Raw genomic sequence first — 25,047 nt, 5'->3', positions numbered from 1 at the left:
CCCAAATGTCTCTCACTTTCTCATTGAATCTAGTTTAGGTTTTTGCTTTAGAAGTCAATCTTTTGGACCATTTCCTCACCTAGTCAACTAGATACTTATCTACACGGGAATAAAATCTATAATTTTATGTTATTAGTTTAAGATTCTACTAATGTATCTTAACCATCTATTGCTAGAATATATTATTTCGCTTCACTAATTTGAGATACCGCATAGTAATTTCATCAATTATGTAAGCTGTTCTCGTCAATCACAATCAGAATCAAACTTTTTGGAAAAAAGAGAAACCCTTTACTTTTTTTTGGCTTTTAAATTCCACAGCTTGCTGTCATTCTTGCTTTCAGATTACTTCGCACTTTGCAGTCCAATCCAACCCCATCCTCACAAAAACATAATCTTATAACCCTTTTTCTGTGCACATATGAATCTTAAGGTTCTTGGCTTTGTCATTTTAATCATTTTATATATTTTATAACTCAATAGTTTATCATTTTCCAAGCATCTTGATTAAAACCTGCAAAAATATCATAATAATATATATCTGTGTATATATTTCTGGGACAGGCATTGTGCTTATATATATGCTTAAACAAGTCAAAACCCTCCATCCCAATTTTATCCTTTTAATTTTCTTTAAATTTTCTGGAAACAAAAGGGCATATACTGTTGAAAAGCCAGTTGCATATTCAAGTCAGCCTCAAGAATCTGAACAGGTAATTGCCAGAAAAACTGTATTTACTTGATGATTTCATTGATGCCTTTTAATCTGTTTCAAGTTGACCATTTAGAACAGTAGCCATTGGAGAAGTCATATGAGTCAAATTTGGATTGATTTCATTGTATTTTTATTATCTTTTATAAAAAATATTAAAAAATTTAAATCACGTGTTTGTGTGTATATGGGACATCTATTTTGTTTTTTTAATAAAATAATGCAGTATTGTATAATAAAGTACAGCTGTTTGACGAAATAAAAGTCGCCAGTGTTGGTAAAGTTTTATTTTGTGTGTTGATCCATTGATGTTCGAGTTTTGGTACTAATAGGTCTGGTTAGTTTGTGATCTATAAATTCTTACGTAAACTTATACAAGTGGTGGTTGAAAATTAGGTATCACGCATAAGTTCTTGAAGTTGTGAGCATGTCTTGATGCTGATGGTGAAATACCAATCTTCCTTAAACTTTTAAATATCATAAAGCCGCAAGCGATCAGAAATCTAAAAGAATGCAAATTACAAGATATTTCGGGACAAATAAAATGCAGAATCTTCAACCAAAACAGCACCAAACCAAATCCGTTTCACACTCCTCCCCAGAAATAGAAGTATAGGTAAGGTAACCCAAAAGTCTCTCACCTTCACATTGAATCTAGTGTAGGTTTTTACTTTAGAAGTCAATCTTTTGGACCATTTCATCATTTAGTCAACTAGATACTTATCTACACGAGAATATAATCTATTATTTTGAGTTATTAGTTTAAGATTCTGCTACTCTATCTTAACCGTCAATTGCTAGAATATATTATTTCGCTTCATTAATTTGAGATACCACATAGTGATTTAATCCATTAAGCTGTTCTTGTCAATCTCAACCAAAATCAAACTTTTTGGAAAAAAAGAGAAACCCTTTTAACTTTTTTTTTGCTTTTAAATTCCACAGCTTGCTGTCATTCTTGCTTTCAGATTACTCTGCAGTCCAATCCAACCCCATCCTCACAAAAACATAATCTCATATCCCTTATCCCTTTTTCTGTGCACATATGAATCTTAAGGTTGTTGGCTTTGTCATTTTGATCATTTTATATATTTTATTACTCAATAGTTTATCGTTTTCCATGCATCCTGATTAACATAATATATATAATATATATCTGTATATATTTTTCTGGTACAGGCATTGTGCGTATATATATGCTTAAACAAGTCAAAACCCTCATCCCAATTTTGTCCTTCTAATTTTTTTTTTTTTTTAATTTTCTGGAAACAGAAGGGTATATACTGTTGAAAAGCCAGTTGCATATTCAAGTCAGCCTCAAGAATCTGAACAGGTAATTGCCAGAAAAACTGTATTTACTTAATGATTTCTGCCTTTTAATCTGTTTCAAGTTGACCATTTAGAACAGTACCCATTGGTGAAGTCATTTGAGTCAAATTTACAGTGTATGCAGGAAGATTGTTGAATTATATGAAGTGTCTAACTTTGTGTGTTTCTGCAACGTAGGAAGCAGCCATGACTGAGGAAAATGGAACCAGGGCTCCCATAAAGCTTGAGGTTTGTGCCCAAGCATTGAACTTTGTTTCCTCAAATTGAATTAGGCATTGAGATTTCTGTTGAGAGTATGAATTCCACATCGGGATATTAAAGCCTTCTCTAATAGTTTTAAAGACCTTGGGCCTCCCCACCCATGGCCAATTGGTTTTGCGATTATGATATCAGAGCAGACTATCCACGTGACCGTTGGATGCTCACCTTCTATTGCTCTTGAGGTTTTTCGTATTTTTGGAACTCTTTTCTATTTGAAAAGTGATATCTGATACGTTTTGAATTGTTGCAACAAGCAGGGACAGTATAAAGCTATAGCAGTTTGTTGGTTCCTGGGGCTGGGATCCCTTGTTGCTTGGAGCAGTATGCTCAGTATAAGTGATTACTACTATAACTTGTTTCCGGTAAGCGTTACGAATGATCTTTTGAGATTAAATGAATAATCTTTTTCATTTTATGCATTTGGGTGAGTCTAAGTACTTGTTCGGAATATGTAATCCAGTTATAATTTGTAAACTAATTAGGCTTGTAGTTGCAGGGCTACGAAAAGGTTGTGCACTTTACATATTATTTTCACTTTTAATTGTTTGCAAAGAAAGTGGGAAGCTCTGATGAAAATTTCTTTTTGTAGACTTACCATCCTTCGCGGGTTCTTACCATTGTTTATCAACCATTTGCACTTGTAACAATGGCAACACTAGCATACCATGAAGCAAAGGTTGACACCAGGAAGCGGAATTTAATTGGATACGCTCTCTTCTTCCTTGCTACCTTGATGCTTATAATTGTAAGTAAAGCATTTGCTCTATTGTGTGGCATGTTTTCTGTTGCTTTCGATAGATTAACTTCACTTTCAACTTTGTAAATAGGTGGATGTAGCCACATCTGCCGGCGGAGGAATTGGACCTTATATTGGTATATGCACATGCGTTGGTGTATTTGGGGTTGCAGATGCCCATGTTCAAGGTGGAATGGTTGGAGACCTTTCGTTTATGCGCCCGGAATTCATCCAGGTTGGTCTCCTTTCACAGTTCTTTAATGTTTGTGATGACTTCTGTTTGTAATATAATGTTCTGTTTCTGCAGTCCTTCTTTGCTGGCTTGGCTGCATCAGGCGCTCTAACCTCCGGCTTGAGGCTGATAACAAAAGCTGCCTTTGAGAAGTCACATGATGGTCTTCGCAAGGGGACGAGTATGTGAATTTCCTTTACCTATAGACAGTTCGGGTGATTGATGTATATTCATATGCCTCTTCTTGTATTGTGGTTGTATGTGTCAAAACCGAGGAGTTGCGTAAGTTCTTTAAATATGTCCTAGAACAAATTAGGTGGCTCAGCAGATTCTCTATTAAGCTGCTTTCTGAAGCTAGAATAACAATACATTCTGATCGACAATTTCAATTCTTCGGTCGATGACAATGTTTTGTGTAATTGATCTTTTGCAGTGTTGTTCTTGACAATTTCCACATTCATCGAGTTTCTCTGTATTCTTCTATATGCAATTTACTTCCCGAGATTGCCTATAGTGAAGTACTACCGCTCAAAGGCAGCTTCTGAAGGCTCTAAAACTGTAACCGCTGATCTTGCTGCTGCTGGAATCCAAACGCAAGAAGACATAGAAGTATTGAACCTTTCTCTAAAATCTGATGATGCATATAGTCTTACAGCATGTTCTTGAGGATACTAACAAGCTTTGTAAAATTATCGCAGGTCTCAAACGATGCCAAAGTTGTTCCAACTCGATTGAGCACTATGCAAATATTCAAGCAGAACATAGATTTTTGCCTTGACTTGTTTCTGATATATGTGCTGACATTATCAATCTTCCCTGGTTTCATATTTGAAAATACCGGAAAGCATCAGTTGGGGTCATGGTAAGTTTCGATTCCTTTCATATTTTAAATGCTTGTTCTCTAAGCATGGCCTCGTAATCTCATTTACTCTGGTGCGGTTGCCTGTTGTGAACTCTCTCAGGTATCCGCTTGTTCTGATTGCAATGTACAATGTGTTGGATTTGATATCACGATACATACCTCTCATCAAATGCCTGAAGATAGAGTCCAGAAAGGGCCTCCTGATTGCAATCCTATCGCGTTTCCTCTTCGTTCCAGCGTACTACTTTACCGGAAAGTACGCTGACCAAGGGTGGATGATCTTGCTGACATCAATCTTAGGATTAACAAATGGTTATCTAACTGTCTGTGTCATGACAGTGGCACCCAAAGGCTACAACGTACGTAAACTGTTCAGAATATAACTTAATTTTTCGCGGTTTCTAATGAAAACAAATCAAAACTAATTTCTTGGGTTGTTTGGTTTGCAGGGACCTGAGCAAAATGCCTTGGGAAATATACTTGTTCTGTGTCTTTTGGGCGGCATATTTGCAGGGGTTTGCCTTGACTGGTTGTGGCTAATTGGTAAAGGCACATTCTAAGGAGCAAAAGTGTGGGATTGAAGAAATAAACTTGCTCATTTGAATGCTAATTTCGCACTTCCGATGGATTGAAGAATGATTAGGAACTGCGAACTGCAACGTGTAAATGATTCGTTTCGGGTTTGTAGTTTGATGCACTGTTTAAAAACCCATAGCATTTCATGTCATTGATTTGTAGCACTTTTATTCATACTTGAATGAAGATAGATATATTTTGCGTGACATATTGAAGAGTCTATTAAGCCTGAAGCAGCTAAACCTTATACACATATTTTCGTTGACCAAGTCGACGGTGGACTAATTAATTACCTTTAAAACTTGGTTTAAGCATCATAAAGCAAAGATTATACAAAACAAATTTTGAACATGACTTGCAGTTAATTAGTGAAGAAAACCCTGCTCCTAAATACAGAGCTTCCTTTTCATTCCCCCCTAACCTTCATTACTCTAATTGGGGAGAGATTCTACTGCGTAGCTAGGGCAGAACGCTCTATGCACGCAATGAGAATAGAAAGAGAATATACCTCCTATTATACTCAAGATTTTTTTTATCGGTGTAGCTAGTTTGTACGGAGGGAAAACTATAGGCAGCTGATTAGATCATCTAAATCACAGTTGACCAAAGTCAAACACTGCATAACATGCTATGCTTTCTCAATATTGAATTTAGATTCTCTCTGAATCTCTATGTTCGGAGATGTCAGACGCCGTTCAAGAGATTGGTTCTGTGTGAGATGGGCTAGTGGATTGGACTAATGAGGGCCTCATGATTTAAATTGAGTAATTCAAATTTTCTGATCCTTCGACTCCAGACACAAAGATCTCGAAAGGATTTGAATTCCTCTATATCTCCTCAACACTTAGTTTTTTCATTTTTGTCCTCTCATTTCCTGAAATCTCCAATAATCAAATTTAAACCTTCTTACTTTTCGGAGTTCCACTAGTTTTGTGGATACAATACAGTTAACTTTGTCCTTAAATATATACAGTTAATTTTGCAGTTTTAATCCCTTCGGATAAAATAAGTGTTTTTTACTGTTACTATTTTAATAGTATCACTTTAATCTCTTCTGAGGGCGCGCAGCCAGTTCCAATATCATCACTTACCATTTTAACGATTAATCTCATCACTTACCATTTTCACTATATTATTACGGAACTGGCTGCACGTCCTCAGAAGAGGCCTTGAGTTGGTGTTGGAAAATGGTTGGAGTGACGTGTGGCTCGAAGGAGACGCGAAGACATTGCTTCAGATTATCGCGCAGAGGAGGCAGATTAGTCAAATAAACTTGATCATACCAGAGATGAACCACTGCGTCCTGACGCATATTATAGAGAAGGCAACAGGGCCGCTGATAAGTTTGCAAAAATGGGGCATTGTTATGGAAAGCCTCAAATGCGGCAGCACATTCCTCTCGATGAAGTGTTATACATCATGCAAGAAGATGCCGAGGGTAAGATCATTTTTCATAAAAGATAAGAATTTAATGCATGCATCCTTCATCCGTATATATTTGTGCTGGATGGGATAGTGCTATATTGATGCATAAGATGCTCATTTTTTGAGTTCTTTGGTCTGGATCGTTGCAATTAATTCTTATATATATGTACAGAAACAAGGATTAGTTGATATCATTAGTCACTTAAGCTTGTAATTTATGAAACTTTGTAAATGAAATATTAGGGCTTTAGAGAGGCTGGGGTGCCTCCAACACCGTGTCTGTGATTGTTTACATTTGCTCATCATTTTCCAATGGGTGTGATGCTAACATTCATCTTCTAACTATCATACAAAGAGAAACCACTTCCGCACTCTCATTTCTCCCTTTTTTTCTAGGGTTTGAATTGAACAAATTAAAATCGAATTAAGGCATATTAAAAAAAGAAAATAAAAAAGAGAAGCAGTGCAAAAATAGAAAACGAGAGTTTGAAAATAGTTGCACTATAAGAATAAGGAATCTGGTTTGGAATTTAGGGTCGTTGCCATGTAATTTCAAAGAATATGTTTTGCCCTATATAAAACTGGTAGGTAGGATTTGGAAATATGCATCTGAGTTTCAAAGTTGGACCTTCCCATTAATTATGCGAATTATGCTATACGTAAACTAACTTTTTAAATTAAATTTGTAAACTATATGATGTGTCACTAATAAAAAAATACGTTAATCAACATTCAAGTAATAATTCAATCATCAACAATCGTGTCATTTGGTTTACAAAATTTGATTTTAAAAGTTCGCTCCATAGCGTTGACCTTTACATGCATAACCTAATCTCTCTTAATAAAATCACCTAACAATCATGATGATTTCAAGAAAATAACAGATCTCGAGAGAGGGGTTTGGGGTTAATTTAGGTGGAGATGTAGTGTAGTACAGTACCCTAGTCAGCAGTACAAATCTGGAGCAGCAATAGTTTTGAGCTGGTAGTACAAGGTCAAGAGAAGGAACGTGACTTTGTGTACTGCATCTTCAAATTGCTAGTTGCTACAGCCAATTATATAAAGGAAAAGACTAGTCTCAAAGGAGGCATCAATTGTATGTTACATATGGAGCTCAGATCAATCATGCATTTGATCAGGAAGTTCAGCACTGGACGAACCAGATTGAAGAAACATCATTGAGTGCAGCGTTGATGAAAGTCCGTATTCCTTACGAATCTTCATTAGGCATCGGAAACTTTCGTCAGCGCTGCACCCAATTATGTTTCTATCCATTTTGGCAAAGTGCTCATCTATTATTTCAATTTTCAACAATATTATGGTAACTAGGTCTTGATCTTCAACGCTTGGGAAGCTAGTAAGTCCAGGAAATGCTGTGGAAAAATCTCTAGTACGTAATATATGTATGTATATGTTTGTGTGTGTATAATATTATATATACATATAATTTTGTTCAACGCTTGATCTTCAATTAGCCTGCAGGCTTTTCTGAGATTGGAAATGTTTTTCATTTCTCTCCTCAATCAGCAAAATGCTAAATTATTTTGTTCTTAATTTCTTTGAATTTGACTTTTAAGGAGAGAGTAGGAAATTAGGGATTGACTACTGTTATAATATATTTATGACTATTTGGTCTATATATTCAATTTTTTCATTGGAGCAAAGCATGAACGCTTTGACTTTTTCTCAGTTTTTTTTTTTTTTTTTTTTTTTGTGTGTTCTTTCAGCCTCCCAATTGTTTGGGGGAAAATCAGGAGTACCAATTTTGTAAGCACTTCCTAATTTGGTAAAATAATGACGTTTACAACGGAATATATTAGATATTTTTTTTTATTTTATATTTTCCAAAGAGTAGTGCTACATACACCAAACTAGCACAAGCCTAAAGCGGAGACATTAACCAATGTTAGCCTTTAGGAAAATTTGGAGCAGCCAAAGTCTAGCTGGTACTACAAATCCCGGTTGGTTTTCAGTCAGAAATTGTCGAAAAATGCCGGTTCCGGTGAAATGGGAACAGCCCAAAATTGGATGGACCATGTTGAACTTAGTTTGATGGATCTTCAAAACGCAAAACAGCAAAAGCTAGCATTGGAGGGGTCTTTAGGAACCACAAGGCAGAATTCTTGCTAGGGTTTGCTGAAGCCATTGGAGAAGCCAACAGCACCATTGCTGAGTTGGTAGCCCTAAAAAGAGGCCTCGAGTTGGTGTTAAAAAATGGCTTTCGAGGCGTGTAGCTTGAAGGAAATGCCAAGGGATTGCTTGATATTATTGTGAAGAAAAAGAAGGAAAGATTATAGATGTGCAGAAGTTCAAAGGCTAGACGCGGATAAATTTGCTCAAATTGGACATCAGCTAGAGGAGCCTAGGATTTGGTGGAACATTACACCTGATGAAGTTGTAGCCATTGTGCATGAAGATGCAGAAGGCAAGATTATCACCCGCAGATGATGACGCATAGAGATCAATTCTTCATTTATATAATGTTGACGTGAAGAATAACATATTTACTAGTTATATCCTAGTAAATTGTCTGAATCTCAAGACGTTGGTTGAACCAAGTGTAAATATTACTTCACATAGATTTGTATATAAATTTGCATTTTTCAAATGAAAGAAAAAAAAGATAGTTTAATTAAGTCATTATTCTGTTTTAAATTAGGTTGAAATGACCTATATAATTAACTAGAAAGCTATATACAGCATGCTACTTGGAAATAGCAATATCTTGGAAATGGTACATTCTAGGCTTTCTGTTCTTTGTTATCAACTATAATTATTCCAAATGGCCATAAAAGTGAGTAAAAAGAGAGCTACGATGCAACGCTGCAATTTTTTTTTTTTGACAGTGATACTCTAAATTGCTCTTTTTGAAGGTTGACATAAAATGTGAGCTACGATGCGATACGGGAATATGACACGACACGACATAGGATTACGAGGGAATACCACTGTGTTCATGCATTGTAAAAAGAGAGCAATCCGTAGGTGCAAAAAACGAGAACACGGTACCTTAATAAACTGATTTAATCCACATTTACATGCAAAGCTGGTTCATAACTTAAATTTTGAACTAGCAATTAACTGAGATATACGTACCCAGTATGTTTTATTAATCATGTTGTTGTTTCTCATGATTGCTCATGAAAGTGATGAAGTTTACATGCTGCACAGTATCATGTCAGACAAGGCAAAACCAGAAAACGATTTCAATAAGCAGAGAATCGGTTGCATCAATCAAAACTGCGGAAAAACTACCAAAAATTTGCAAATACAAAATGTAATGAGACTCAAACAACAATAACAACGAAACTTTATCTCATTAAGCGAGATTAGCTCTATTCTAAAATATTATTGCTTTCAATTTTAAACCAATTTTCCATCAACTCCAAATACTTGTAATGTGAGATTCAGAAAATAAAATAAAAAGAACTTGCACCCAAATTTACTAACTGTCACCGAAACAGCTTCGTATCAAACCAAATTCACACTAATAAAAGTAATAAAAAATAAAAAGTAAAAATATTTTTCGAAAATATGATGAAAAATATGATGATCCAGTGCAGCAGCAGAATTGCAGGGTTGGAATTGAGAGTCCTGTGATTGGTGCCATATTCATTTGAATCATGATTTCTTGAATGTGACCGGATTCAAGATTTTCGAGACCAAATTGGACTCCTTCTTCCCCTCTAATTACGGAATCTGCCCCTGTAAACTCAATCTTTCAGATTAAGCTCCATCTGTTTCTCCCAATAAATACAAAACCAAATAAAATCCGCAGAACCCTAAAAGTTAATCCCTTTCCTTTCTCAAAAGCCCCTGGCTCTGTCTCTCTTTTTTTTAGACGGGAGCGTTTTCCCGAGAAAATTCGATATTTTCTGGGAAAATAAGATCAATTTTGTGGAATGGGCGAGGAGGGTGCGCTGCCGGACCATCTGCGGTGCAGCCGGACCGACGGCCGGCAATGGCGGTGCAAGCGGAGGGTCATGGACGACATGAAGCTCTGCGAGATTCACTATCTGCAAGGCCGTCACCGTCAGTTCAGAGAGAAAGTCCCCGAGTCACTCAAGCTCCAGAGGACGCCCAAAAACGCGGGGAAGAAAGATCAAAACTGCAGCGGAAACGGCGGCGGAGTCAAAATTAGGGCACGGAAAGTGGAGAATTTGGTGAAGCTGCTGAAGCGGAAGCGATCCGACGAGGCGGTGAAGAATTGCAAGAAGAAGAAGAAGAGGAAGGTGAAGTTGAAGAAGAGCGAGTTGAATTTGGAGCTCATACGGATGGTGCTGAGGCGGGAGGTCGAGAAGCGGAACCAGACGACGACGAAGAAGAAGGTTGTGGAGGAGAGTGAGGAGGATGATGACGACGACGATGACGGCGGTGGTGGTCTCACCAGAGACTTGCCTAATGGCCGAATGGCAATCTCTTCGTCTTCGTCGCAGTCGCCGAGGCTTCGTTCCGGCAATGCAGGTTCCAATTCGTCTTCTGATGGGAAGGTCGGGGCTGATTTGAACCCGGTTACAATTCGGCGGCGGTGCTTTCGGTCCAAAAACATCGAGCCAATGCCTGCTGGCACATTGCAGGTGAGCTGAATGACTGAAAGAAACAATTTTGATCATATGGTTTTTTTAGTGGTTTTTGAAATTCTATTATTTTCGTTTAGTTTCTGCCATATAACGTGGGGAAGTTGAGGAAGGGGAAGAGGAAAAAGTGCCATTGGTGTCGAAAAAGCGGGAGCGGTGTTTCTTCCGGTCTAATTAAGTGTTCGAGTTGCCAGAAGCACTTCTTTTGCTTGAATTGCATCAAAGAAAGGTTTGTTTTGTTTGTGTTTTGTGGATTATATCATTTTTCATTTCTTTTTCAGTTACCTCGTCAAATGGATTCGGTTGTCATCAGTTAAAATACTGGCCTTGAATACTGAAATGTACTATTTCACCACTATCTTTCGTTTGGACCGAGAGAATGAATTTTTTAATAAAACTTTATAAAGAACTTGAATTGCCGTCACACGAGAGAATTCACCCTTGTCTGCGTACTCAGAAGCCATGCTTGTGTAGAATATTCTGCATCCTACACGATGAAAAAGTTAGTAGAGACTCAGAGAGAATCAAATTCTCTCGGCCCAAGGTGATTGGTAGAAATAGACCGACATTGAATAATATCCTTATGCTCTTCAGCTGTATGCTATAGTTCATCTCCTTGTTATATCTGACAGGGCTTGATGAATCTTGGCTCTTAAAACACTTTAGGTACTTTGATACACAAGATGAAGTCAAAATGGCATGCCCAGTTTGTCGAGGAACTTGCCCTTGTAAGGAATGTTCTGAAAATCAAACAAAAGATGCTGAAAGTAAGGTCTGACATTAAAGTTAGCTCATTTGTGAACTTGGTTGTGCTTCGTATGAAGTTGGATGCTAACGATTCAAACCATACACTCTTTTTTCAGGATTATTTGGGGGTTAAGAATAAAGTTGAAGTAATACTACAGTTCCATTACCTGATCTGTATGCTTCTTCCTGTGTTAAAACAAATAAACCAAGATCAGAAAGTTGAGCTAGAAGCAGAGGCAAAAATGAGAGGTAGTGTGTAATTCTACTCAGAATGTTGCTCTTGCGCCAACTTTGTGGTCATAACTGGAAAAAACTATTTTTTCTTTGTAATACCAGGGGAAAAGCTATCTGAAGTTCATATCAAGCAGGCTGAATATAGCTGCAATGAACAACACTACTGGTATGTTCTATAATTCTGCAATGTTTTAACAGTTTGATTGAAATTTATGTAATGTTCTTGCATTGATTCCCTGGTGCATCATTGACTTTTGGAACAGCAATAAATGCAAGGCTTCGATAGTGGATCTCCATAGAAGCTGCCCAAATTGTTCCTATAACCTCTGTCTAAGTTGTTGTCAAGATCTGTTAAGTGGGAGCCTTTTTGGTGATATAAACACATCTCTCCTAAAGCACTCCAACAAAAAGAAAACTTGCGTCTCTGGTAAGAAGCAACTTGTAAAGAAGCCAATAACCGCCCATAAGCCAAAGTGTCCATAGTTTGTACCTTTCTTCTTCTGCATCAGTACCTAGCTTGAAAGCTTGTGATGCTGTTAATGGTATATCTTGCCCAGCTAAGGAGTTTGGAGGTTGTGGTGACAGCCTCCTTGATTTGAGATGTGTTTTTCCGTTAAGTTGGATCAAAGATCTAGAAGTAAGTGCCGAAGAAATAGTTTGCAGCTATGAATTTCCAGAAACTGCTGACATGTCTTTGTGCTGCCCACTATGTTTGGGCGTGGACCAGAAAGTTGATGGGCTTCAACAGTTGCAAGAAGCTTCTGTGAGAGAGAACTCAAACGATAACTACTTATTCTATCCCACTGCCTGTGAACACAAATGGTGATAATGTTGAGCACTTTCAGAAACACTGGAGTAAAGGTCACCCTGTAATAGTGCGTGACGTACTTCAAGCTACATCAGATTTGAGTTGGGATCCAGTGTCCATGTTCTGCACTTATCTTGAGAGGAGCATTGCTAGATATGAAAACACAAATTCACATGAAGCTATCCACTGCTTGGATTGGTGCGAGGTCAGTGAAGTTGTACTGTTGATAGAATTGTTCTCTTTTAATTCACGATTGTCTACATCTAATCCTATTCTCAATTTTAGCCCTTACAAAGAAAATTGATTGTGTTCTCTCTGCATCTTTATCTCCTTATCTCTAAAGTTTCCAAGTATACATAATTATCCTACCATCCGGCCTTCTTTCTTTTAAAAGAAAAAATATAATATGGCAGGTGGAACTTGGAATCAGGCAGTATTTCATGGGTTCGTTGAGGGGGCAGGCCCAGAGAAATGTATGGAATGAGACACTGAAGTTGAAGGGTTGGCTTTCTTCGCAGTTGTTTCAGGAACAGTTTCCAGCTCATTATGCTGAAATAATACGAGCTCTACCACTTCAAGAATACATGAATCCCATGTCTGGTCTTTTAAATCTTGCTGCAAGGATCCCACAAGAAATCCCAAAACCCGATCTAGGTCCATGTGTTTATATATCATATGGCTGCACCGAGCAACTTGTACAAGCTAATGCAGTGATAAAGCTATGTTATGACTCATACGATGTGGTATGCCTTGTAATTATCCCTTTTACTTTGCTGTCAGGTGATTTCTTGTTTCTTTTGATGTTGTGCTGCAATGATAAAATTAGGCACCATATCAAATCAATTGTTGAAGAAACTGTAACTGCTTTCTGTGCATATTATTTGAATTTATAGATTGATACCTAAGAAGTCTCACCACACCTGAACAACTTCACCAAGCATTAATCTAAATCTTGGTCAATGAAATTGTAATTTTTAAACTTGCTTAGTACAAATTTAGGTGGAAGAACATGGAGAAACCCATAAGCTGTTTGCTAAAGCTTCACGTTTTTTATTTTTTGTTAAAGATTAGTTTTGCTTCGGTAACAATGTAACATATGTATTTTCAAGTCTTGGTGTTCCATTTCATTTATTGTGTTGATTCTTTTTACCCCAGGTTAACATTTTGGCACATGCATCAGATGTCCCTATCTCTGATGAGCAAGTTTCTAAAATAAGAAAGTTACTGAAAAAGCACAAGGCTCAAAATCAGAGGGAGGTTTCTAGGGTTGCTTCTGAACAATCTGTGGCAAAAAAAGTCAATGGAGAACCAGTATTATATGGTGAAACCATGAAAGAAGCAGGGCTACATAATGTGATTGGAGAGGAGATGCATTTACGCAAAAGAATTGCTAGAGAGGCTTGCTTCTCCACTCATGAAGCATGCGCAGATGCTGAAGGATCTGATCTGATTCTGATTCTGAAGCCACATTAAGTAGCTCTGGGATGCTTCATGATGCCGAAACATCTAAAGATACAAAGTGTGAGGTTCTGCTCGACAGCTGCAATAGCTATGAAAAGCAAACCTTGGACGAGTGTTATGGTGCCCAATGGGATGTTTTTCGCAGACAAGATGTTCCGAAACTTACAGAATATCTCAGAAGGCACTCTAATGAATTCACTCGTAAATTTGACTTTCATAAGCATGTAAGCCCAAAACCTGTAGCTACTGTATTTGAGTAGATCAGGTTAAACTCTTATCTTACTTTTTGATGTCCACACTTACTGCAGGTTGTTCACCCCATCCTTGATCAGAGTTTCTTTCTAGACTCGAGTCACAAATTAAGGCTCAAGGAGGAATTTAGTAAGTGTAATTCGTGTCATTTCCGTCATTGGTTGAATTATGAATAACTGAAGTTAACGCGGCACTCGTTGTCACCAGAAATTGAGCCTTGGACTTTCGAGCAACACATTGGAGAAGCTGTTATCATCCCTGCTGGATGCCCATATCAGATTAGGAATTCCAAGGTGTGTAACACTGTTATGATCTAGCATTTAGAAAACCTTTTGAATCTTTTGTATTTTACTACTTTTGAGTTTTTGGAATGATTACCAAGAATTTGTACAGGACTTGCACTTGTTATGCTGATAAGTTTATTGTTTCCGCCAATTGTCACAATATTGTACATTCTGTTTCTTTTGACATACAGTCTTGTGTACATGTGGTGCTGGACTTTGTATCACCTGAAAATGTTGCCGAGTGCATCCAGTTGACTGATGAAGTCCGTCTACTTCCAGCAGACCATAAAGCAAAAGTTGACAAGCTAGAGGTGAACTTTTATCGATCTTAGTACCAATGTCATATTTTCTCCATAATATGCATAAAACTTGATCAGTGATAGAAATGCAGGTGAAGAGAATGGCCCTTTATAGTATTAGTTCAGCAATCAAAGAAATACGTGAGCTTACTTGTGCTATGTAAGTACCCCTGCTGAGGAAGACATTTATCTCCTCTGCGCTTCCCACATTTAGCACCTGCAGAATTTTCAGAAAAAGGGAAAGAAAAATGGAGATTCTTCCTTGGACATGTCAAGATGTTGCATGACAGTTGGGATTTTAAACGATTGTCCAGTATCCACTGCCTGTTAGTAAATGCTGCGTTGCTCATGCTCTAGGTGCCCAAATTGTTGGACGCTATCCATACTCCCAATTAAAGGTATATAACTCATACTTTCCTATTAAATCATACTGCTATCATTGACTGGTATATGGAATGACGATGCATGTGTTGTGTGTGTGTGTAAACCTTTGCTCAGCCGCTCATTCTCTCCGTTCTTAAACATTTCATGGTGCTCTAGGGCTGTAGCAAAGTGTGCAAACTTTTACACTGCTTTTAGAAAATATAGTTATCTGTTTTGTTCACTGCCATGAAGAAAACTGTAGGATTGTCTGAGCACTAACCATGTTCCCTTACAGGTAATGGCTAGATGATCACGGCTATATCTTCTAGGAACATCTGGAAACTGTGTCAACTGTAGTTTGTGAAGAGACTGCCTTGATTCGTTTAGATTCGATTGTATAGAGAAGTGTATATACATTCTTCGTTTGTTGCGGTCTTGACAAAAGGAGCGAAGTGTTACCGTTCCCTCCTAGCAGAGAGAATAAGAAATAGAAGGAATGGGAGCATTGATCTTACTTCAGATGGGAAATGTTTCTCGAAGCCCTACTTCATCTGATTATATGCTGGTACAATTCCATTTCATGTAAAAACACGACATATAACCGTGATGTTTTCCTATTGTTTTAGGGGCATAGAACATTTGAGTCCGAGTCGCTGCTGAATGCTTTTCGGATGGCACAAGAACTAGCTTCCCAAAACTAACCTTTTTTAGCGTAGGTATTGCAACTTTTTTTTGAAATAATGTACACAAGTTTTAATATCCTCGTCTTGTTGTTGGCTAATATTGGATTGCTGATCGATTCCAGATCTCTTTATTGTTTCTTTTCCTAAAAAAGAAACCAGCTGGTGGCCTAACCATGACACTTCACTTTTTCGAGGAACTCACAGAGGTATTTCAGCCTCGCTCTGGCTACCATCGTCTGCTTACCCCTGGCATTTCTGATCTTTTTAGTTTGATTAGCAAATTTGCGAGCGGAAGTTGGCAGGCATTAATTTCTTTTGAGAGAACAGAGTAGATTTTGGTTTTGAGCGGATGCTCGCTCCAGTTGAAAGCGTTGGTTTTCGTCCGCTTAGATCACCTGCATCCTTCCACCTTCCCACTGCAACACAGAGATTTGAGAAATGCTAAGAAGACTCAAAAGCGGGAGTCTCCGTGGACTTCCTGCTTCCTCATGTTTTTTGCATAATATTTTATAATATTAGCATGAGAATTAACATGAAACTGTGAGATGTCAGAGTCAATGGAGAGTCAATTTAAGAGTCTCCTTTGCATTTCTCTATAGATTTTAGCCAACAACATGCTCGTAAATTCCTGTATTTTCTGGGTCGATCGAGAGGAGAGTAACTTCAACTCTTGTAATGTCATAGAAAGAAAGAGAGAATGATAACTGGTGTCAATAAGTTTTTATACAAAGAACAAATGTGTAAAAATTAATAAAATTGGAAGCTGTACATGAAGGAAACGTAGTGCTAAGATTGAAAGAATGGTTCTTCACTTTATTTCTTTTCTTTTCCCTCTACTGTTTTTGCTTGGTGTTTCTCAGGCTGCAAAAAGGGGAAACGCTTTTCTGCGATAACAAGCTACGCAAAGGATTCAACCTTCAAAATTCTACTGCAATTTATCAACAAAAAAAATTTGAATGAAATTAAAGATCAAAGCAGTCGCGTCCATTCTCTTGGGACGGGTGTATTTCGGGTTTTAGAACTGTCAAAATTGTTTTGTAATTGTACCACTGACAAAGACCACCTTATGGAGCCATTAGTCCCTCAATTGTGTAAGAAAGGGACTTTGCCCAGTCAGCTTTGAGAAGTAGCGTTTGCAATGTGTCCATCACGTTGTATGCAGGATCGAGTTTCCGCTGCCATCCCTGCAAAACACAAAATTGGTGAGATATGTAGAGCAGTTATTCACGAGCAACTGCCTCTAAGCAAGTTAATTTTACCGACGAGATCACTCAAATAATGATTACAGAATGTAACAACAGGTTTCATTTCTTAAGAGAATAGCGATGCTTCAGCTGTGGTGGATATATAAAGGAAAACGAAATTACCTCAAGAACCAAAGTTGTTACCATGACAGTACAAACATTTCCATCAACATTGACTCTATGACGCCTAACTTTCTCCAGTAACTGCTGCATACACTCAGCAGGATGGACCAGATCACCTTCTGGAGTTCCCCAGAAAGCGAACGACTCCTCCACTTCCTGTTAGAACAATAGTAGATTTGAGGGAAACTTGTAACACAAGCATATCAAGTTCGTAATAACATTTAAGAACTGCATTTATTTTCTACAACCTTAACACACGAATAAATGAAACAAGGAGTGAAATAGTACACATATCACATCTTGCAACTGTGCTTAATAGAATTCACACTTCCAAGACAAGAAATTAATACCAGGAAAGTTTGATTCAACAAGATTTCTAAATATGAAATTAATAAACTTCCAAGTTCCAATTGAAAAATCAAATCATGCAACCTTATCAAAATCATTCCTACGAATAAATAATAAGTTGCCTGACAATTTTACCTCAATGAAAGCCTTTGGGTTAGGGCATTTCTGTTGCTTAGATAGTCTGAGGGTGCACTCAGCAGCAGTGCGCCCATCACGACGAGCAACCGCCTTGAAAAATTCCACTAAATTTACTCTATCATGTTTAGAGAGTTCAGCAGTCATGCCTACATCAAGGAAAATGACATGAGGCTTTGATTTGAAGAGTCTATTCCTAGAAGACTTGTTCTTAGGCACCCGGACAAGGATATTTCCAGGATGCATGTCTGCATGAATAAAGTTGTCCACCTGAAAGAAGAAATTCTGATAACTTAGAACGCACTGAAAAGTACCAAAGACCAGAACATCTGAGTTCTCACTAACAATCAAACCACAACAAATCAAGCTAATAACCAAGTATACTCTCTCTCTCTCTCTCTCTCTCTCTCTCTCCCAACCTACTTGACCACTTTAGAGGGGAGATGTTGGAAGACATACCAACAAAGAAAAAACAATCGACCATGTTCCAATATGCTAAACAAAAAACAAAATAAAAAGTTACACAGTGCATAATAGCAAGCTAGCCTCAGAGATAATAGCCGCTTCCCCTGTAGTCATCTGCTCGTTCATGCATATGAAAACTATACCTTTTTTATTTTATTTTTAAGTATCTGACAATCTTTAGCTATATCAAACAGCAGAAATCACTAATTTAACATACAACAAGATGCGCATGAGGTTTAAACACAATGAAATCACCATAGCTAAAGCAGAAATACATTGCAAGAAACATCAAGGGTGTGAATGTTACCAGGAGCATCTTCAAAAGTGCATGTGTCCCGATGTGAGCAAGTGCAGATTTAATCCGTTCATGCCCTTCAAGATCATCAACATAGTGTGACACACATTCCCCTTGTTCATAAGTTTCCACCAGAACAGCAGGATGCACAAGTGGATACAAAGGCTTCGGGAAAGAGACATCCTTCCATCTACGGAAATTATAAATAAAGCGGCTCAAATGGGCAGCTTCCCTTGCAAGGTCAACTTGAGACATCATAAAAACTGCAAACTGCTGCACACTTTCATCCAATCTCCACCACTTTAAGGCAGGAATGAACTTTGAAATTTTTGCGACCAGATTGATTATAACAAAATCTCTCCTAATTGATTCACCAACACCAGGGTGTCTAACCTTTACTGCAACTACTATGGGCTTCGCCCGTTGACCAGGGTACCTAAATCTTAAAGTAGCTCGATGCACTTGAGCAATACTTCCAGATGCTACTGGTTTCTCCTCAAAATTGTCAAAAATCTCAGGCAGCTTGCGGCCAAACGCTCGTTCGATAGTTTTCTTTGTGTAGGCAAAGCTATGTTCAGGAGCTTTGGTGTGAAGCTCAGAGAGCTTGGTGCATAGATCTCTCGGGAAGAGATCAGGCCGTGTAGCTGCCCATTGACCCCATTTGATGAAAGCTGGACCTGCCAATTCCAATGTTCGGAGAACAACATGAAGCCACAACTTCCTAAACTCAGGTCCAAAGCAGTCAGCAAATGCAGCCATCACTATGCTGGGTGTGAACAAGATTCCTAAGGTGACTGCTCTTAATACCAAGATTGTACCTTCTAAAACTGCAAATGCAAATGAGGTCATAAAAGCGTGTCCATCCTGTGCACGCATGTACAAAGTATTTGATGGTGGGTGGTATTCCGTTTCTGCCAAAGACCTCTGTGACCATACCAGCTTCCCACTTGTGAAGGCAAAAATACCAGGAAGCAACAGGTTAGAGCGGGTTACAGCCAAGCTGAAAGCTTGTGCAAAATTATTTATATGCGAGAATCCACGACCACTATAGGAAAACCTTTCAGAGAGCCTTTTCCAAACAAGTTGGGCACGGTGTCTCACTGCACTCCTTGCGGGAATGACACCAAAACTCCTGGAACAATTACTTCGGTAAAAATTCTTCGTATTATTGTACAATGAAAATGAGGCATTCCCTCTTGTAGGAAATGTATAGTCCCTGTATAATCTGTATTGGGGAAGGCGGAGGCTAACTCTAACAATTGTCCCATACTTGTCCGCTTCCGGCCAACTCTGTTTCGGGCTATTAACAACCGTATTCGCAACTTTCCAAAAACTTCTAAACGTCAAAAATCTGCATTCCAAATACCAAACCCAAATAAAATCAGCATACTAACATTCCAATTCACAAACATATCAAAACATCGCTTCATTACTCAGGAAAAATAAGCAGTCCATTCCCATTTGCAATATTGATTCATACATTCAAAGGAACAGAGAAAATGATGAACAAGCACCCAATTGTCCAATGTTTCTACACAAATCAAAGGCAATTGCTTTCTCATCACGGAAAGAAATCGTCACAAAAACCCAAACCATAGCTGAAACAAAAAGCAGAGAAAACAGAAAGGAAGGGCGACCGACCTCGACATGGCGATCGGAACGGAGGGAAACTGGAAGAGGCTAAAGTGCGCTGATGGAGGAGGAGGAGGAGGAGGAGGTATAAGGTTGCTTTAACCAGCATCTTTTTCTCATGGGACTCGAGCCTTTAGGCAGCGTCCTTGTTCATGCTCGACAAGCTTTCGACTTTTCGCGGGGAATAGGTCGGTGAGATTTAGGGTTTCGGACAACGTATACAAGCAGCAGTCGGATCAAAGCGTTTCGGCTTGGAGGAGGTGGAGGAAGAAGAAGAAGAGGGCGGATGGTTAATTGGGTCTTTGTTGGGCCCGGTATCGTGGGCCTCACGCAATGCTACCTTTCCGAGCTGCCGACCTTTTGGGATATTTTGTCACTTTTAATAATTATTTTATCACCCGAAGATGTGGGAAAGAGTCTTAATTCATGTAATAATTAATTATTTAATCTATTAACGCTAAAAAAAAAGAGACTCGAAATCTAAAGGATTCGATGTCTGGATGTACAAATATATGAATTATAAGATATTTTTATAACAATATAAGGATAAGGTTAAAACATAAAACAACAAATATAACAATAAATAACAGGTACAAATATTAAATTGAGGTATGTATTCTGTGATAACTCTTAACAATCTTCCCTCTATTTTTGTGCGCTTAGTTGGCTTAGTATTTCCGGTAATTGTAATAGCTTCTTTATCTCTTTATGTTATACAAAATAAAAAATAAAAAGATTTTTGAGATACAACAAGAACAAATCTTTAAAATAAAAAATTAATAATAAAATTTATCCTTTAAAATTGCAAATCCGTATGTTTATAAACGTTTTTGTTGAAAATATTTTATAAGAATCATATCAATTTTTCAAATAAAGATATAGGTGCTTGCTTTATTAATAAACAATGTACTTCGACTTTAAACATGATTTATGAAAGTAACGAAGTGTTTTTTCAAAAAAGTATTACGACTCAGAAGTGCTTTTAAGTTTTTATTATCAAATAGTCTAACTTGACGTAAAACTTACTAAAGAAATTAGATGTGGATTCGATCCGATTAAAAAGTAAAACCCGTTCAGAAAAAACGAGGGGCAGAGATTAAATGATATGCGTGTTCGGCTCATAGCCTCGAAAGTGTTGCCTACGTAGCAGATGGAAGTCCACAAACAGCGATATAAAATAAATCTTAATAAAATTAATAACACTGTCTATGGAAGTCACGGGTCTCCGTATTTGTTAGCTTATATCATAATAATGTGGGGGCCAAATCAGCAGAGAAGTTGCGAGTATTTATTAAATATAGTCAAAAATTTATTTTTTATAAAAATTTTAACTAAATAGATACAAATACTTTCAAATTTAACAATCAAATAAATTAAAGGTTTTTTAGCCAAAATGATTCGTGATATTGACATAACTTCTTAATCTGGTTCTTAACAATTAATAATAATCAATAGTAGTGTTCTTAAATTTGTCTATCGTGAATCATTTTAGTCTTTTTTTGAATTTGTCCATCATAATCATTTTAGTTTTTTTTGTTAAAAATCTGTCAATTGCTCTGTTAGTGTGATGATATGGCACCACGTGGGTCTCACAAATACAATCATATAACGACATGCAAATTAACTTTAAAAACTATTTTTATATTTAAAACTAAAAATGATATTAGTGAGAAAAAATGCGTTGAAGGCATGATTGAAATTCTGCTGCTTTCACTTGCGGTAACTGTAGCGGCGCTCAATGTCGGTGATGAGGGAGTTGGAGGGGATAGGGTCGTGCTGGTGAAGTGTAGAAGTGAAGGTGAAGTTGGACCGGAGCTTGGGGTGACAGTAGCTAAAAAGTCTTTAATTTATTTAATTTTTAAATTTGAGGGTATTTGTGTCTATTTAAGTGCAATTTTGGATATATTTGAAAGTTTTTATAAAAGTGACATGACATTTTTGAAATTAAAAGTTAATTTTTGGCTATATTTGATAAATATCGAAGTTGCTGGTGGGAGAGTAAACTAAGAATTTACACTTTGTGTCATTCAAATACAATGGTTGGGGATGTTTGTGGAGAACACCCAATCATTTCATTTGAACGACATCAGGTATAAGTTAGTGGAACGAAGGATTCAATGAACAAACACGCGATTTTGAATGGAAGGGTGTCTTGCAAGCATTAGAAATGCCGAATCTGTAATTTATCCAACAGAATCGAATTCGTCGGTCTTACTAGCTGTGGTCGAAGGAGCATAATGGATATACATACACCAGCACCCATCAAGCAAAATCACTCTCACAGAGGAACATTTGGAAAGATACGGAATATATATGTAACTTGAAGCCCAAGGTTTAAATACCTATAAAAAGGCTAAGTAGCCCAACAATGCAAAAGGGGAAAAAGGGATACAAAATTGTTCAACATTTTGTACTCCACAATAACAAACACCATCAATTGAACAACCACCACAAGGTGATCCAGTGATTGTAGATGAATTTTAAGTTCGTATTTCGCATAGCATGTCCTAGGTTTGATTCCTGATGCTAGTAAATCTCACAATGGTGACTAGGAAAGCTACAATGCATCTGTGAGTCTTCTTGAGCCCTGAAAAAGTGAACTACAATAGCAAAACTATCAGCTGGTCACCTCTTAAAAAAAAAAACACTATCGATTGCAACATCATAGTATTTTCTTCCTCATTTCATCCTAAATAATCCGACATAAAGATGTTCTAAAAAACTTTGATACCTTGAGCATACTATTTGGGTTTATCAAATTGATTGAAGTCATGTCATAACTATAAATGATCTATAAACCTACCTCTTTGATAAAAGAAAAGTTTGCTACGTTACATATCTTGCCACCAAACCGTAGAGACACACATCAATCAAAACAAACAAAATTTTAGTTAGCGGAAACTTTGATAACTTAAGCATCCTATTTGGGTCAAGGCATGTCTTAATCCATCGTTCTTCTAGTATCCGTTTGATGGCCCCTAAAGTTTGAACGCTTTAAAAAAAAATTGAAAAATGAAAACGAAATAATTATCAACTGACTCCTAAATAAATGAATGATCGAGCTACTGGTTTCGTCACATGCAACTAGATAGTCTGGATTGCATTCCCCCTCCCCCCAAGGTTAGGACCTCGTCCCCTCCCCCTCCCAAACACACACACCAAAAATATAAAAATGGAAGGTTAGGATGTCGTAATCTACTAATCTGCAACCGACATTGACACTTGACTATTGAGAAACGAAGTTAATATAATATATTTCACCATTAAAAAAGAGATGAAGCTTCTGCTTGTGTTTATTAGGGTTCATGTGTGAACCCAGGCTCAATGCATCACCATCCTACACCTTAACTTGAAAGCCGCTTGAATTAAAAAAAGAGATGAAGCTTTCTGCTTGCGTCTATCAGGGTTCAATGTGAACCAAGGCTCAATAAAATCAACATCCTACACCTTAACTTGAAAACGGCTTGAATTCTGACCAATTCAAATAATATTAGGAACCATATATATAATTAAAAGGCAGCCTTATGGTTGGATGACCTTCGTTTTCTCTCATATGATCCATCGCGAAGGCCTTGCTAGCTTTTGCCAAAATTGGTGACGACAATGCATATAAGATACAATTAGGGTTTAAGGGGGGAAAAGAACATCAAACGTACAAAGGGAAGCTTTATTGAGTTACCAAAAAAAAATAAAAAAATTGCTCCTAATCAAGGGGTTAAATCATAGAAAAACTAATAAAAATAGTTTGAAAACGTTGATTTTTAACAATAAGGACAAAATAAAAGGTAAAATAAATAGTACCATGATTGACTTTTTAGTGTAAAAATATGATTTTTCATTAAAATGAATAATATCAAAAAATCCCCCGGGGGCGCCCCCCTCTTCTCTCTCTCTGTAAAATCAGAGCATGAAATCTATAAACCTGCAAAACAAGAAAATAGGAAAGCAAGGACCGCTGACAGAGGGGGTTCATGCCACACCAAGGCTGAGGAATTACAATCCCATGATAGCAAAAGCTATCTTCACCTACATTCTCTTCTCGGTAAATGTTAGATCACCTTGTTCCTCTTTGACCTCTTTGTACATAATGATTTACTTATTTGGCACGAATTTGTGAGATGACTATTGTTGCTTTCACATTGCATATTATATACAGAGTATAATTGGCTAAACCTTTTATAATTTTAAAGAAAAACTAATGAAAATAGTTTGAAAATTTTGAGTTTTAACGATAAGGACAAAATAAAGGGTAAAGTAAATAGTACCAAAATTGATTTTTTTAGTGTTAAAATGTGATTTTTCGTTAAAATGAACAATACTAGGAACTTTTTGTTAAAGTTGTCTAATTTTAATCCAAATCCGAATATTTGAATTTCTTTGATTACATCGGTTTCCGTCCTATCATTACTTGGTCTACATATCAAGTCACACATCTTCAAAGTTCCAAACCCTAATGTCAAGACACTCACACTAATCCACAAATGTTTTAATTCTTAATTAAATTGATAAGGATCGTAGATTGCTCAGTGAAATGAATTGACAATGGCTTCTTGCTAAGTCGCTGACATTGATGGATGTTAATTAATATTTAAAACAAAAAAGATTGAATTTCCCTCCAACTATATCCCAAAGCTCTCTTAATTTGACTGAAATAGTCTTATATCTATGTAGCATTAATTCGATTACGACGAGAAGATGTGATATATGTTCCAAAACCCAAATTTCATCATCCCGCCGAAAGGCACATGATGAAGAAGAAAACTTCCATAGACATTTTGAATGTCATTGTGCAATTACTCCACTTGCATAATTTTATTGCAAGTCTCCAATGTAGGTGAACATTTTGCGTATAGGAGAAATCCTAAAATGTATGTTGAAAATTATATTTTTCATGCCACTAAGATTTTGAAGTTTGAACATATTGGAGAAAGTTGCCTTCAGAATTTGACAACTTCCTATTGTGA

The 25,047-nt window shown here is 37.2% G+C and overlaps 3 protein-coding genes across 8 annotated transcripts; 2 read left to right on the top strand and 1 right to left on the bottom strand.

Moving 5' to 3' along the window:
• The first annotated feature begins 566 nt into the window (after positions 1-566).
• LOC103962918 (equilibrative nucleotide transporter 3-like) lies at positions 567-4,916 on the top strand. 5 transcript variants are annotated; one of them, XM_048582581.1, is made up of 11 exons: positions 1,535-1,769; positions 1,988-2,045; positions 2,219-2,269; positions 2,560-2,664; positions 2,892-3,047; positions 3,130-3,273; positions 3,346-3,451; positions 3,704-3,879; positions 3,969-4,132; positions 4,233-4,491; positions 4,582-4,916. In XM_048582581.1, exons 3-11 carry the CDS (start codon positions 2,228-2,230, stop codon positions 4,690-4,692), a joined length of 1,263 nt encoding a protein of 420 aa, XP_048438538.1. In that variant the 5' UTR covers positions 1,535-1,769; positions 1,988-2,045; positions 2,219-2,227; the 3' UTR covers positions 4,693-4,916. The 5 variants fall into 5 exon arrangements, with proteins under 5 accessions (XP_009374070.2, XP_048438538.1, XP_048438537.1 ...); XM_048582580.1 differs by having other exon boundaries at positions 1,985-2,045; XM_048582582.1 differs by lacking the exon at positions 1,535-1,769 and adding an exon at positions 1,870-1,885 and having other exon boundaries at positions 1,985-2,045.
• A 4,797-nt stretch (positions 4,917-9,713) lies between these two features.
• Positions 9,714-16,657, top strand: LOC103963072 (lysine-specific demethylase JMJ25). Its single transcript, XM_009375876.3, is given in 17 exon segments — positions 9,714-10,710; positions 10,791-10,939; positions 11,377-11,482; positions 11,574-11,706; positions 11,794-11,857; positions 11,955-12,159; positions 12,161-12,499; positions 12,501-12,704; positions 12,913-13,242; positions 13,655-13,943; positions 13,946-14,184; positions 14,269-14,341; positions 14,420-14,505; positions 14,688-14,807; positions 14,888-15,193; positions 15,454-15,874; positions 15,964-16,657. Coding segments are annotated over 15 exon segments (3,084 nt in total). The 5' UTR covers positions 9,714-10,035; the 3' UTR covers positions 14,960-15,193; positions 15,454-15,874; positions 15,964-16,657.
• LOC103963219 (probable serine/threonine-protein kinase abkC) lies at positions 16,494-20,397 on the bottom strand. 2 transcript variants are annotated; one of them, XM_048582366.1, is made up of 6 exons: positions 20,093-20,397; positions 18,464-19,802; positions 17,692-17,961; positions 17,209-17,364; positions 16,889-17,025; positions 16,494-16,769 (listed from the first exon to the last, which is right to left on the bottom strand). In XM_048582366.1, exons 1-5 carry the CDS (start codon positions 20,098-20,100, stop codon positions 16,906-16,908), a joined length of 1,893 nt encoding a protein of 630 aa, XP_048438323.1. In that variant the 5' UTR covers positions 20,101-20,397; the 3' UTR covers positions 16,494-16,769; positions 16,889-16,905. The 2 variants fall into 2 exon arrangements, with proteins under 2 accessions (XP_048438323.1, XP_009374313.1); XM_009376038.3 differs by having other exon boundaries at positions 16,494-17,025; positions 20,093-20,396.
• Between the last annotated feature and the right edge of the window lie 4,650 nt (positions 20,398-25,047).

The sequence above is a fragment of a genome, unplaced genomic scaffold (genome assembly GCF_019419815.1).
Source record: "Pyrus x bretschneideri cultivar Hongxiangsu unplaced genomic scaffold, Pyrus_bretschneideri_v1 Contig19, whole genome shotgun sequence".
Classification (NCBI taxonomy): Eukaryota; Viridiplantae; Streptophyta; class Magnoliopsida; order Rosales; family Rosaceae; genus Pyrus; species Pyrus x bretschneideri.
The sequence above is the reverse complement of the archived record's forward strand: the minus strand, read 5'-3'. Positions and strand labels throughout refer to the sequence as shown.

What these genes read in the sequence shown, in the direction of transcription:
- LOC103963219 (XM_048582366.1), bottom strand. An exon ending in CACTTTTGAAGATGCTCCTG is followed by an intron (nt 17,962 to 18,463) that starts GTAACATTCACA and finishes TTCTTCTTTCAG; the next exon opens with GTGGACAACTTTATTCATGC. An exon ending in TAACAACTTTGGTTCTTGAG is followed by an intron (nt 17,026 to 17,208) that starts GTAATTTCGTTT and finishes TGTGTTTTGCAG; the next exon opens with GGATGGCAGCGGAAACTCGA.
- LOC103962918 (XM_009375795.3), top strand. Translation starts at nt 582, where the DNA reads ATGCTTAAACAAGTCAAAACCCTCCATCCCAATTTTATCCTTTTAATT. An exon ending in GGGCTCCCATAAAGCTTGAG is followed by an intron (nt 2,270 to 2,559) that starts GTTTGTGCCCAA and finishes TGCAACAAGCAG; the next exon opens with GGACAGTATAAAGCTATAGC. An exon ending in ACTACTATAACTTGTTTCCG is followed by an intron (nt 2,665 to 2,891) that starts GTAAGCGTTACG and finishes TTCTTTTTGTAG; the next exon opens with ACTTACCATCCTTCGCGGGT.